This window comes from Suillus paluster, assembly GCF_016628075.1.
Source record: "Suillus paluster strain FC165 chromosome Unknown EDB91scaffold_400, whole genome shotgun sequence".
NCBI lineage: Eukaryota > Fungi > Basidiomycota > Agaricomycetes > Boletales > Suillaceae > Suillus > Suillus paluster.
The window spans coordinates 3,285-17,586 of record NW_024537960.1 but is presented as its reverse complement, the minus strand read 5'-3'; the positions used below and the strand labels follow the sequence as shown (position 1 = coordinate 17,586).

The 14,302-nt window shown below is 46.6% G+C and overlaps 5 protein-coding genes across 5 annotated transcripts; 3 read left to right on the top strand and 2 right to left on the bottom strand.

The window, feature by feature from the left end:
* Positions 1-978: 978 nt before the first annotated feature.
* EDB91DRAFT_1352162 (uncharacterized protein) lies at positions 979-2,144 on the top strand (the record flags this gene model as incomplete). The annotated part of the gene is made up of 3 exons (XM_041326152.1): positions 979-1,481; positions 1,536-1,630; positions 1,681-2,144. The coding sequence occupies exons 1-3, from the start codon at positions 1,075-1,077 to the stop codon at positions 2,142-2,144; spliced, it is 966 nt and encodes a 321-aa protein (XP_041168552.1). The 5' UTR covers positions 979-1,074.
* Positions 2,145-6,173: 4,029 nt separating this feature from the next.
* Positions 6,174-6,532, top strand: EDB91DRAFT_1258114 (uncharacterized protein; the record flags this gene model as incomplete). Its single annotated transcript, XM_041324332.1, has 4 exons — positions 6,174-6,289; positions 6,346-6,372; positions 6,427-6,455; positions 6,513-6,532. 4 exons carry the CDS (start codon positions 6,174-6,176, stop codon positions 6,530-6,532), a joined length of 192 nt encoding a protein of 63 aa, XP_041168551.1.
* A 224-nt stretch (positions 6,533-6,756) lies between these two features.
* EDB91DRAFT_1258113 (uncharacterized protein) lies at positions 6,757-7,892 on the top strand (the record flags this gene model as incomplete). Its single annotated transcript, XM_041324331.1, has 8 exons — positions 6,757-7,043; positions 7,095-7,232; positions 7,348-7,433; positions 7,492-7,525; positions 7,574-7,609; positions 7,662-7,679; positions 7,728-7,777; positions 7,834-7,892. The coding sequence occupies 8 exons, from the start codon at positions 6,757-6,759 to the stop codon at positions 7,890-7,892; spliced, it is 708 nt and encodes a 235-aa protein (XP_041168550.1).
* Positions 7,893-8,523: 631 nt separating this feature from the next.
* On the bottom strand, positions 8,524-9,285 carry EDB91DRAFT_1183187 (kinase-like domain-containing protein). The gene has a single exon (XM_041320465.1). The coding sequence runs from the start codon at positions 9,134-9,136 to the stop codon at positions 8,639-8,641; it is 498 nt and encodes a 165-aa protein (XP_041168549.1). The 5' UTR covers positions 9,137-9,285; the 3' UTR covers positions 8,524-8,638.
* A 3,228-nt stretch (positions 9,286-12,513) lies between these two features.
* On the bottom strand, positions 12,514-14,090 carry EDB91DRAFT_1258110 (Asp-domain-containing protein; the record flags this gene model as incomplete). Its single annotated transcript, XM_041324330.1, has 8 exons — positions 12,514-12,605; positions 12,660-12,803; positions 12,862-13,224; positions 13,256-13,331; positions 13,381-13,475; positions 13,606-13,635; positions 13,689-13,873; positions 13,921-14,090. The coding sequence occupies 8 exons, from the start codon at positions 14,088-14,090 to the stop codon at positions 12,514-12,516; spliced, it is 1,155 nt and encodes a 384-aa protein (XP_041168548.1).
* Positions 14,091-14,302: the final 212 nt, after the last annotated feature.

Below are 14,302 nucleotides of genomic sequence, written 5' to 3'. Positions count from 1 at the left end.
GAAACGATTTTCGATTGTGAGATATGGATTCTTACTTGAACAATTATCGTATTCCCAAAAAGTTCAACCACGACCATGATGTTTTCGTGAGGCTTGTGGTATCCTGTGACATTAAGTCCGTGAGTACTTGATCAAGGCGAGGCGGTCGACCTTGTCTATCAGGTGATCCCCTTGTATCAGACGTGCGGAACACCATATCGAAAGAAATGTCTTCATGGCCAGTCTTCCTAAATCGTCTCTTGTACACGTAAACGTAAGGAAAATGGATCCCCCAAGAGAAAGTTTGCTACTGTCAGAAAAAAATAACAATTTAGATGGCACATTCGTCTCGGTGTCTCCAATCCCTTACATGGGTGGAGAAAATGTCTGCCGCAGGATCTTTCCTTCATCGCGTTCAGTGTGTCTTTGCAGCTTGCCGATCCCTGCTTCAGTAGACTCTACATTCTTTTCCGACTTGCTGAATCAATAGAGATGTCTAGTTCGATATTTGATTCAGCGGGGTTGACCACGTTGATGGGAGAGTTGAGTACCGGAGATATGGAAAGGACAGGGAACGGTCGAGGCTGATTCGAGTTAGGCAAAAGTCTCCTGTATGAAAGTAGAGATGGTTGGGCAGAGACCATGCGCCATGTTTATACGGGAGGCCATCCAGCAAATCCTGTGATACGGGCGCTCGCACAGTTACACACTTTGGTACCTTTCCCTATGCCAGTACCTTGATCGCTTCCGAATCCTAAAGCGAATGCAGGAAAAAGCACCATCCTGCAGAGGGTTGCAACACAAAAGAGAACCCGATACGACGAAGAGACGGGTGATGATGATTAATCCGTTGTGACGACATCCAGAGAGGTGAGGTGTACTTTAAGTTACTACTTTCAGTTGGCAATATTATGAACCGACGTATCTCCAGCAAGGATATACTAGTGGTACTCAAATCAACTTTTGAAACTCTTGAAACTTCGCTTAAACACCGGCTAAACGCTTTCAACTCGCGGCTAAACGGCTTCAAAAACTTCGGCCGATGCACAGCGATTGAAAGTCAGGCCGGTATCGCTCGGCGGAGTTTTAATAACTATGCCTCCTTCTCGTCAACGTGTCCGTCGTTCTGCACACCTCAAAACCAACCCTCTAGTGCGCTGCTCGATGGCGATGGGTGATGAAACTTCAAACTCTCGAGGATCGCTCAAAGCGCCTCCAGAGCAATCCGCACCCCGCCTAACTATTCAGTGGCAGAGCGACCACGCTCTCACTGATCTACTTGTTACTTATCTTACTATGCACCCCGCTGACTGCAGGATTCTATTCTACTCTGATGGGAAGAAAGTGATGTCTACTGCTGATGACGGTCCCTCAGGCTCGGACAAAGGACAGATTTACGGTACCCTGGCCAAACTAATCTTCACAAATCACCCCAAGTACGGTTACGCATACTCTGTCAATGCAAAAAAATTCTGCGATGCAGTCTGCAACTGCATCAGAATGTGAGCACTTTCATTTTTTTTGTTCCGACGATAAAAATATTAAAATTCATCCAGTCTCAGGGGTAAATACAAGAAAATCAAGGCATCTTTTGACAGCACAGGCGCTGGTGTGATACCAGCTGAGGGCACGCAAATGAGAAACTTATTGGGTGAGTCTTTGGTCCTGAGTTTCTGGTCCTCGGCTGATCAGTTGTTGTAGATGCAGCACTGGCAGAGCTCCCATGGTACACGGAATTAGATGCCATTTGGCATGCTAATCCGTCCATGGCCATGAAAACCTACTCATCAAAACCCGGCGTCGATCACACTGGCACCTTATATTCCCTGATTCAATCATGTGGTGGGGGTGGTCCCCCCATGCAGTTTGATGCGCCCCCAGATGCACAGCATGTATATCCTGGCGCCAACACTCAGCCACCTCCTCATGCATATCCCGAGCACAACACCTATCCTTCCAGCACTCTGCCCCCGCATTACGGCCAACAATACTATCCAAGGTATCTGCTAGCAACGCCGTATGCTGGGGGTTCACATGGTGATCCCTTGATCGATCCGGCACTGCAACAACCCGCACCTGCTCCCGCACATGCTCCCGCTCCCGCTCCCGCACCCACTCCTGCTCCTGCTCCCCCCTTACCCGCCCACCCCCCCTCTACAATATGACCCCTCAAATCCATCTTCCTGGCCTTCCGACGTCAGACACTGATGTCGACATTGCCGATGTGGACTCTCTCGACACCGGTGACCCATTTGATGCCCCCCTCGGAGACGCCTTACATCACCTCGAAGGTGACGAGAGGGCCGATAGCTCTTCCAAAGTCGCAGGGAAGAAATGCCAGCTCCCTTCATCGCCGTCTCCCCCTCCCAACGCTCCCGAACCATTCAATGTGCCAGAAAAATCCCCAGTGTCTGCCTACAACAGCCGCTTGGCATTTCACACACAGAAGCCACCAAGCCATGGGAGGTGATGCAACCTACCATTGGAGGTCTCGGTCAGCACGTCAGCGCATTCATCCATGACACGCAACACTACCTCCTCGTCGGACTACCTTATGTCCTCGACCCCCCAGACTTTGCTTCCAAACAGCGGCGGCTCAAAGAAGAAGAAGGCAAAGCCGGATGTGATGCAGCAGGTAGACGAGGTTAAGGATGAGCTCGCATCTATGCACTCTGATGCGATGTCACGCCACGATCACAAACACCATCGCTTCCTTGCGAAGCTCGAGGTGAAGAGTGAGCATAATCGTGACATCAAGAAGTACGAATGGCTTCGTGCTACCCGCAAGCATGAGACCTCCCAGGCCACTGTCAGCCATCAGCGTCTGCAGGAGTCTAAAGATGCCGAGATTCGTCTATGTGAGGCGGACATTCGAGTCCACGAAGCACATTCATTGGTGCTCGACAAGGAAGCGGAGAATCTTCGACTCAAAATTCAGTTCCATCAAATGATGCAGGTGAACAAGGGCCCAGGATCAGATGGAGGAGTTGAGTGAGTTGTTGTGTTGCTTATTTTGTTCTCGTCGTCGTCGTGTCGTGTCGTCATCCCCGTCCATTGCTGCTGTCATCATGTTTCAGTTTATTGTTGTCACCATGTTGTTTTCATTGGACATATGTTGGTTGTTTTGTTAGTACTTCTTTGATTGATGTTACATAGCTATATACATTTGTTGTACAAGTGTTTTAGTAGTAGTACATGTTCAAGAAAGTATTGTGTCAGTGATCATCCTTCCCTGTGTTGTGCATCTGAGTGAGGATTGTTAAAAAGCTCATCCATCAACTTTGCACGGGCAGCTTGACCTAGAGTGCCATCATATGTCCTGTCACCAACTACTTCTTCACCATCTGGACCCTCAAACTCTTGATCAACAAAATCTTCCCCCTCCATATGAGCCCACTTGAGAGAACTCTCGTATGTTCCATCCTTCTTGCGATGCTCGATTTCAAAGTGAATGATCATGTTGTGCAGGATGATGCAACACTTGATCCACTGCACAGCAAACTCAAGGTCTTTCTCAGCCTGAATCCTGAACCGTAGCTCTCGAAGGGACTGGAACTGTCCCTTCAAAACAGCAAATGTGTGTTCAACACGAACACGAATCTAAATAAATGTAAATCAATGGAAAACCACTAAAAAAAAATACCTTAGAGAGGTGATAATTGAATGTCTTCTGGTTCTTTGTCAGCCGTCCATTGTGAGGCTTCTTGAAAGGGGCAATACACCATGGTTCCAATGGATAAGCACTGTCCGCCCAAACCCAATGACCATCTGGCAGAAGATCGGCATGCTCTTCATAGAGGCGAGTGGATCGAAAAGCGAATGCATCATGGACACTCCCAGGGTGACCAAGAGAATAATCAACAATCAGGAGATTGTGGGGCAAGATGACTGCCTAGAATTAAATTAATTTTTGCACATGAGGATGAAAAAAAATGTTACCTGACAGCCAAGGGAATACTTGGACTTCCTATCATATAATGTCTCACCATAATAACCAGGTTTTGTGAACAGATTCATAGTCGAGCCATTGATGGCTAGAAAGCCACCTTTCCACTCTGGACAGGTACGTGACTCAGCAAATTTGCGAGCCAGGTCAGCATCCTCAGAATTACCTGCTGGGAAGCAGATAAACTGATCATGGGCATCAAGTACCGCAATCATCACACGATTAGTGCAATTAACCACAGACCCGACACTCACGCCTGCCCATTGAGCAACATCCTCAAGAGTAATGGCATTGCCATAGTGGCCTGCCCGATTCAGAAAGATGGCGAGCTGGATGGAGACAGGGAGCTGAGGATTGTTGGACTGGTTTTGGAAGATAGGGTGATCAGAGATATAATCGAGGATGTCATCAAAGATCTCGGGGTTGACACGAAGTTTCTGCCAAAACAAGTGAGGGCGGTGTTCTTCATGATGGACCAGCATGTGAAGCTGAGGTGCTCGTGGAGGAGGCTCGTCAGGCTTCTGGAGTACACAGGCCCTCTTAACCTCATCACGAAGAGCATCAATGGTGTCTCGAAGCCTGTCGTAAGGCAAAGTGACATCATCAGAAGATACAGAACTAAAACTGGAAGAATCCGAAATCCCTGTCATAGGGGAAAGGGGGGATAGGGGGGAAGGAGGGCTAAAAGACAGACTGATTGTAACATTGTCTGAATCAGTAGTAGAAAGTGAGTCCTCGGAGCCGGAATTGCTCTCAAAGTCCGACCAGTCATCTAGGATACCCTGATATTGCAACCTGGCCAAAGAAAGTGCAGCCTGATCCACAATATTCAGGAGCTCTTTACGTGTGGATTGACGAGGCATAGTTGTGGTGGGAGCTACAGTGGGTGTGGGATCAAAACTCCCATCTATTTGGTGCATATGTGACGCAGTTTTTTGGTGGAGTTTAAATTTTCGGAAAGTTCCGAAGTTTTGTTTCGCACTGAACACACCGGTGTCATCGCTGACCTCACCCTTGAACCTTGATGCTCATCCACAGCGTCGAGCAGGACACCATCAAATTCCCGGGTGTCATCCACCCAAGGTAAGTATTCCTTGCACCTCTCGCAAGTTGCACTAACATTCACCCTTATCTTACAGAAAATCTATTCTAGTTCAGATCCCACGCGCGCCCCACCTGACCAGCGCCCCATCTCTGCTGGAAAACATCGAAGATGGCCGTACTCTTGGCGCTTGATCTTGCATCTCCACGGAGGCATGCAGATCTTCCTCCCGACACTTTTCCTCCCCCCCCCAGCTGCTCAGCATCCCCCCCTCCTCCCCTCAGCACTTATTTTGGTCCCTCCCGCACTCCCTACCTACAGCTGATTTCATTCCCGCCCGGCGGCCTTGTTTTTTTACAATTTTTATTAATGCTTTCATTTGAAATACAAGTATGTTGGACCACTACTCTACCACTTTCCCCTATGTACATAGCACACTTTGAAAATCACAAGTGTCATTTTAAAGTCCGACTACATGCCGATGTGTGCCGAGCATATTTCTCTCGGACTTGCGCGCGTTCATTCAAACTTTTAGCGGGGAGTTGAAGGGAGTTGAACGCAGTTTAGCGAGCTTTCAAGAATTTCAAAATTTGTTTTGAGTACCACTACTTATGGTGCTTCGAAACAATCCAGGGTTCATCTTGCACGATTTATGCGGTTTTGAGGCAAGATTTGGAGACTGGCTCAGAACTGGACGAGGTGAAGGCATTTACGATTTTCGCATTCCGTTCTAAGAAAAGAAGTGAATTCATGACTCATGCATGGGTAATGGGTTCAAGTTTGTGTGGGTTAGTAATTGGTCAAGTTAGCGACATGTGTTGTACTGCATCATCCACTAGGAATTCTGGCTTGACCTGGACAGACCATAGACAAATGAAGATGGTCGTTCCTTCTTACTATGTGTCAATGCCGTGTCGGTGGGAGTGGCAGCTTTGATGCAGCTGAAGGTGCCGCGCACGACAGAACCGCCAAAATAGCCATGTAGGGCAACTACAGTGTACACCCGTTCGCAGAGGCTCGGCCTGAAAAACCATCTGCTGGCAATCAAACAAAACAGTATTTGTTTGATTCTCACCCAACCATCGCACGACAGCACACCGATGTCTCCCATTGATACCTATTACTACTCGTCGCTCGAATGATGTAGGATCGTGTATATAAATATACACCAATGTATAGTCGACACTGTCAGTTCTGCAGCCCTGGATGGCATCTGCATCTGAGCTTCGAATGCTTCATACAGAAGGGGTCACCTTCCAAGAGGACAAAGACTCAGTCACATTGGAAGGTGGTCAGGCTGCTTGGGCCACTGCTTTTGGATTGTAAGAAAACTCAAATTTGGATCGAGAAACTGGTTCTTGCTCAGGGTTCTACTCAGGTTCCTTGTACAGTTCTGCGGGTTGGAGTGAGTCTGGTGCTGACGTCACCAAGGAATGGCTCTGTGACTGAAGATTAAAAGTTATGCCTCTTCATTCAGTGTCTATGAAGGTAAGTTGCTGCACATGAAAGCGAGCATGGAACATTGAACATTTTACTACCTTCCAGACTTCTATATCCAGCATTAGCTCACAAATGAGACATCATCTGCTATATCGTGGGTTTCTACATACTTGCATTTTCACGGCGGATATCCTCAAGGTATCTTGAAGATGGATCGGGAGCTCGAGTGCATTTTTAATCAGCACTGTGGGCCTTGTATCGGGTTCACTATATGATCGAGGATATTTGTGAGTGCAACTTTGTTAGAGGTTCTCGACAACGTTCAGCATTCTTAACTAGCTACCATCTCATGATTGCTGGATCGCTTCTGCAGAGTTTCTCTCTATTCATGTTGTCTTGGTCAAAACCCGCGTCACTGGGTGCTATCGTCCATCCGATTATACTCAATAACTTCCTGGATGGTCCTCTTGGCTTCACCAATGGCGTCCGTGCAAGCGCAGGGTTCGTCAGCGCACTACTTTTAATTGCATGTTTGTGCATGCGAACTCACCTTGATCCACCGGTGACACCGGTGAAGTACATTGTGGCGGCTAGAAAATGTTTTCATGATGTGCCATTTACTCTTATGGTGGCAGGGTGAGAGCTGTAATACACCTTCTCGAATTCCTCCAAATAACTATCCTGCAGGGACTTCCTTTTCCAGATCGGCCTCTTTTACCCGGCATACTTCATTCAACTCGACTCTATCAAGCATGGTATCAATGTTGCCTTTTCATCTTACTCTGTGGGTGCCAGCACTGCACAAGCAATTTTCCTGCTGACAGGGTCACTAGCTAGCAATTTTAAATGCATCCAGTTTTATAGGATGAGTCACATCAGGGTTTATTGCAGCGTTTACAGGGGTCCCGAACTTAGCTGTCATCACAACAATTTTGTGCAGTGTGCTCATTTTGGGCATGATTGGGTTGAATTGCTTGGCCAGCATTATTGTGCTTGCCGTGCTTCATGGCTATTTTGAAGGGCTGTGTAAGTAATTTTCTTTCATCCAGGTGAAAAGTTTCTGACAGTTCGTTTAATTATGTAGTTGTTGTGATAACGCCAGACCTTTCTGAGCTTGGGTGCGTGGTTTCAATTCGGAGGTATGAAGAATCTGATTTGAATCATAGCACGCGGATGGGCACCGCTGTCTTCATCGGTGGTGTGTACTATCAGATTACAATGAATTCTATGTCAACTCACATGCGATCACTGCAGGATTTGGAAGTTTGATTGGTAGGTGCAGTTGTGTCATTTCTTGCTTCTTATCTTATACTTTACCAGTGTGCATGGTCACATGGCGTTTATCCTGTTCTCAGTAGCTGGACTTGCATGTATGTCAAGAATCTCTTTGACCTCACAACAACGCTTATAATTCATTCGTTTTTAGTCATTCGCTTCCTCAGCTCGACTGCCTACATGCTGATCCACGTGTTTGCAGGGGAGTAATGACATTCTAGAGCCCCATATGATACACGAATCCCTGTACGAAAACAAGGCTGTTCTGGTAATGCGCACTCTTTTGTGATATTGATGTTCTGCTAGTTGTGTTTTGAGAGGACCAAAAGGACATTTGATTGCCTTGTTCCGTATGCTCGCTTTGTTCTGTGCGCTTCGTGATACTGCATTTTATCCGTATTGTTCAAAGTAAAGACACATTGACAATGATTTTTTAGTTGCAGGCTGGCTAAGTACTGTTTCTCAAGACCTTTTTGTGTTCATATCAGGCCACATGTATATGCAATTGAGAGATTCCAAGAAGTTATGCTGCTCTTGGTCTTGGAATTAGAAAACAATCATTGTTAAGCACGTGCAGCGGCTTCTATGAAAGAGGACTTAAAGAGGACAGTCAGTGAGTGTAGTGTATGTATGGGGCGCGCAATAGCGAACTTAAAGCTATCCTTCACCAAGATCTGATGTTGTCTGCGGTGACTGTAATTTGTATCCTACTTACTGGTACATACAAAAAGTGGGTGGCCTAACTCTCGTGCTTATTACTGATGTGGGTAAATTGCTACAAGGTGGTACATGGCGGCTTGGGTGATTCGTCCAATCTTTAAAACAACTCTAGTATGAGAACAATAAAATATGACCTGGTATACATCTGGTATTACATTCATGCATTCACTTCCGGTGGGGCAACAGAGTAGAAACTGCTCAGAACAAGTAAATGCATGCTGCAAGAAAAGCTCACATTACCTTAGGGAATCTGGTGTGGTGGTAGCGTCAACAGTACAACGGGCCAGCCGGCCCAACACATCTGACATCGTTGGTCGCTTTTCTGGATCTTCATCCATAAGTTGTCGAGATATCTCGAGCAGCGTATCGTGATCCATGGATGGGTGGCACTTGATACACAGCTCCTCTAATGTCTTTCCACAGGACCACAAGTCTGCACAGATCGCACTGTAGAGGCCATTACCAGCAGCTACCTCAGGGGCAATATACCCGGTTGTGCCTACGATGCCACCGAACTTGTGTCCAACACCCTTGACGCACAAGGAGGTGTTGAAGTCAATGATAGACAGATGTCCGCCATTGTGAGGGATCAAAATGTTTTGCGGCTTCAGATCCATATGCGCCACACCGTGTTGGTGCATGAAGTCGACGGCTCCGAACAGCTGTTTAGCTAAGGACCACAGGTGCACATCAAGGTTGTTTAGCATCATAAGCCAGCTGCCAGCCACAGGCATCAATATGATGTTGCCGCCTCGCACAGGCCAGATTTGGACTCCAGATATGGTATGGTTCGCAGGAGAACTGATTCCTGTGAGGTATTGCAAGATTTCGATTTCCTTCCACCCTTCTTGCACGAACTTCAGGTATCCCTTCTCGGCCTCGTGAGTAATATTCAAAACTGATGCGATGAGTGGATACTGTAAGGTGTGTTGTAATTTGTTCGTATCACATTCCAGGACGTTGTGAGGACACGTACCCCGACAAGAATAAAGTTGATCTTGTAATTCATCCTTCTCAAAATAACTTGGATATCATCAGCACTAAAGACACCAAGATCATCTTGGGCCTGGCCATTTCCACCACCCTCAGGTATTGGGGGTGACACCAACCGGACCGGCTTCCTCTCTTTGGCCTTTGTGAGGGAGAGCAACTTAGAAGCAGCGTCTTTGACTTCACTAAGGCTGCCCTCCTCGCCTTGGTCAAGATGCTCGGCCAGTTCCTCAAGTATTGCCACGAGGTTGTACATCTCACGAAGGAATGCGACCGCACCATCTGCCGTGGTAAGTTTAAAATTTTTCTGGGCAATGGAAACCTGGCCTCTCTGTGAGGGAGAGAAACGAGATGACGAACAGGATGACACACCTGTCTTTGCGGTCCAATATTGGCAACTACATATCTTTCCGCAGTCAAATTTGCCCATAGATAAATTGCCACAACGAAAAAGTGTACTGGTGCACCTTCGCGAATCAAGTACTGCCCTGCCCTCGCAACAGTGATGGATTGGAGCAGCATTTGGTATTGATCTTCCTCTTTCTCCTGCGAAACCACCTCGGAGATGAAGAACAGGCAAAGAAACTTTGGCGACGAAACCATGAAATCGCTCCTTGGGCGAAATTTGCACCAAGCATCAGGCTGATCTGGAGTACCAAGGAATATGGGGAAGCCCCAAGGCTTCTCCCTGAAATATTTCATGATAAGCAGTTGAACTGCGGCAAGTTGACCCACTTACTGACTGAATTCGAAATGTGGGCTGCGACGGGCAAAGAACAGCAGTGATATAAAATACACAATGAAGTTACTGGCCTTCAGGATGGAGGATCCGTTGCTCTCAATGTGATCTGAGTCCTCACCAAAGCACTGAAGGACATTGAAGAACATTGCGAATTCCTGGTGGGGAACCTCTGTAGGATTTTCGCTTTTGACTTTACCCTTTCCTTCTTGACGTTATCACTATCACCACCATATGCACTTTACTCTTGGCATCTTCTCACCATACAAACACTACCGCACATCATTTCCCTGGTCTCGTTACCTAAGCTCTCTCATATCGCTATATAGTCTTGACTGCCTCATAGTACACCTCAGTATTGTTCTACGTGACACTTACTGAGGTGTGTAGATGTTCTCTCTTGTATCACTTGTACTAATGTATCCTAGTGTCTCTCCTGCTAGGTACATATTGAATCCAGTATTGTTCTACGTGACACTTACTGAGGTGTGTAGATGTTCTCTCTTGTATCACTTGTACTAATGTATCCTAGTGTCTCTCCTGCTAGGTACATATTGAATCCAGTATTGTTCTACGTGACACTTACTGAGCATCTCTCCTGCTAGTTAACTCTAGCTCGTATAACCTCGCCCGATGGGTTTGCAGCCAACGTAAAGATCTTGTTAAATTGTGTAGTGTAGGAGAGAGTATTCCGATAGTCCCTCATCTCTTGGGCTGCCGGGACCTTGGAGAAGAACTGAGGAAGGGCTATAGGTACAGCAATAGAAGTGCTCACAGTATAGGTATGGGACTGTGCCAATGCTTCCTCTATTCCAGAGATTGCGACAGGAAAATCATCACCATGTACATCGTCAGGATGCCACCACCCGCCACCTGCCAAGTTATTGCAGACGTCCACCATTGTCCAGTTCTCCAGGCTGGATAATGTGATCTGCAGGCAACTAAATATATCTGCATAATTTGCATTGAGATTTCAAATAGCTGTCTCTGCTGGATCTGAACAAATGAGCGATGAGCTAATCAATATCAGCAAATATGCTGGCAGCTCACCCGCCCGAGGCTGGATGACCATGTAGACATGTCTAATGGCTAAATTTGACGCTCGTACATCCAAGACATCATAGGGATCCAATTCTTCCCATTCCCTCCTATCCAGGCACGTCTGAACGATTGCTGTGGGGTTTGAGATGTGGAGGGGGAGTGGAATGGGGTCTTTGAGCTTGTAGTACTCATATTGATCAAACATTGTTCTACCCAAAATCTGACACACTATTTCTGATCCGGATTTGAGGTCCTGAAAGACCGTTTAGATCTCAGCGTCACTGGAAGTTGTAACATGTAACAATGTAGTTTTCAGCACGACATAGAATGTGACCATGGCAGGCTCAGCTGTGGGAGACGCGATAAATTGGTTAGATGTATAGAAGGAGTATGCAAGCACAAATTTGTGTAGATTCATGAAAGAACAATGACTACGTCTTGGCCATAGATTAAATATATATTATGTAATACATTCTGCATTCCCAAAAACAGTCATCCTGCTCGCCTGCGGTCTCTCAGGTCTTTTTACAGCAGTAACGAAGAGTAAACTACATTTGCTGTCTCAAGTCGAGCATGAAAGGAGGTCCTGTGGAGTGCGCACATGGCATCGACACCAATTGGAAATCACCCTGTTCTTACATGTAGGAGCTGGCACTCTACTAACATATAATTATATCTGGTGGATACTGGCTTTGTTCACAGATGGTTTCACTCACTGGTAGTATTGTCTTTTTCATCTTGTGAGATGCACTTGTCAAAGGGCAGATCAAGGACAGGCCTATTGATTATGGGCTGTAAGCTGACTCTCGAGGGAAGTGTTATAATGTGTGTACTGTATTTGACTGTATTGTAGTTCTCCGAATCATTCTAGATCCAAGAGTTGCATATGGTTCCCGGTGAGTCGTGTGCGTGAGTTGTCACGGACGTTCAGTACCTCCCACTCAAGGTGTTCCTGAACGTGTCATGCCCCAGTTCCTTAACCCAGTGAATGTTCCCTTGAGCTCAGCTGCCAGTGTGCTACGACATGACTGGTGATTTGCAAGGTGACGAGTCTACGTCATACTTACAACACCAGATACACTTGACATGATGCACAATTATTGGGCTCTGCAGTGCACATGTGTCACTTGTGGTGTGAACCCACACTGTCCATGAATCCATTTAATGACGAATTGCTCTTGAAACCGGAACATGATCATTGCGGCTTATAATGTGAACGACAGTAGCAAGATATCACAGCCAACTACGCATAATGGTTGAAGTACACAGCATAACGAACAACCACAAACTCTTATGAAATGGTAAGTGAATCTTGGGTATCATCAACACATCAGCATCACATCAAGTAAGCTCTGCAAATCCTACCCTCATATTTGCGTAATCAAACACCAAATACACATTTTGCAGAAAGACATCGCCAATGATCGTGAAATCTATGGTGTGTAGAGCATGAGCACCAATGTCATAAAGATACAGGCTATACGCACTCAGTGCTGAAGACGAAGCGATCCCACCCATGCAGTCGCTTGAATTGGTGTCTGGCCCGAGGTTGAACGTCTGCGCAGATACTGTGAAGGTGCGTCCACCAAACATGAATGTAGGCACGGCTGAATCCATGATATCACATGGAACTGCACAGACGAAGATATTGATTAAAATGGATGACAGTGAAATAGGTAACATGCTTACTTGTCCAGTATGTATATGTGCCCACTGGGTGGGGTATAGTGCCAGATATGTTTGTGTAGTAACATTGTGCGACTGAATCAGATGTGATGACGATGGTGATCCTGGTATCGATGATCGCAGGAACGGAGTGTGACCCATTGATCTCCTGCCCCGATCTCGAAATGCTGCCTAGCTCCACCTGCCAGTAGCCCCTCTTTGTCACAGGAATATACATGAGTGTGTCGGAGCGGTAGGGGTTCGAGGTTGTTCCTCCGATGGGTATTTCGCTATCTCTCATGGTAGTGGACAACTTGAACCCCAGGACACTTTGTAGCAGTTGACCGCTCTCGCTCAGTGTCTCGACAAGTGGTGATCCCTGGAACTCTGAGATTTTGCTGAATGCCAAGCCAGAGACCATCAGGGGGGTAATTCAGGTAGTTGCTGAACGCTGGTGAATATGCTGATGCGGTGCCGAGAGTCTGATTATTGTCCTGACAAGCTATATTAGTAGAACAGAAATAAACACATTGGGCAACGAACTCTGGGGCCCCCAACAGAAACAACATCAGAGTACTCTTCACCCACTGTCTCTCCAGAGCCGTAGACAAGTATGAACGGCTCCTCAGAATCTTTGGCTGAAGAGGATGTAGCGGGGTCATATTTTTATGCCCGTCACAGGTTGCTGTGCATTTTACAGATGGAAGGACTGCAAGTAGTAGTGTTGTCAACTTGGAAATGAAGGAATAGATCTCTGGGAAAACTCACAGAGGTCTGCGCTGCCAGTGTCAAACACCACTTCATAATGTCAGAATCAGACTGTGTCGTGCCAGTGTCGATGATAAACGAACCTGTAAATTGTTTTGGAGGCATGCCAACTTCGATCGAGTCGTACCAAAGGTCTGCATTGTAGTTTGTGAGGGGTACATTTCCATTTGTGGCCCGCTTGGTCACCGAGCGAATGCTGAGGTGACTGCTCAATGGGTGGGGAGATCCAGTATTCTGTTTGTAGGCTTTCATGGTGGCAGCATACTTCCTAGTTCATGTCAGCCTGATGAATTTGGTGGATAGAGGAAGACATACTCAGATACATAATCAAACTGTCTCTTCACATCAACCGCTTTTGAGTTGCTACCAGCGGTGTTGAGGAGAATGCGTTGTGTGCGGCCTATGTTGGAATGAGCGCTAGATGGAGGAGTGGGTGAGCCAACAACCGCGACGACGAAAAGTGCACAGATGGCAGGAAGCTTCATCTTGCAGGTGTGACTAAGGTAAGAGAGGAGGGGCCACAAGACCAGGTTTTAATGCTTGAGACAACGTCATCGACTCATCTTGTCTGACCACAAATGCAATCTAGGCTGACACTGTGACTTGGGACAGACTCACCAATGATATTCGCTTTGTCATCATACACCTTAAAAGCTTAAAATGCAAAAAGTTGATATACTTGTCGTTTTTACAAGTG

Bases quoted from the DNA above. Each gene is read 5' to 3' on its own strand.
- EDB91DRAFT_1183187 (XM_041320465.1), bottom strand. From the start codon at position 9,136: ATGCCTGTGGCTGGCAGCTGGCTTATGATGCTAAACAACCTTGATGTG.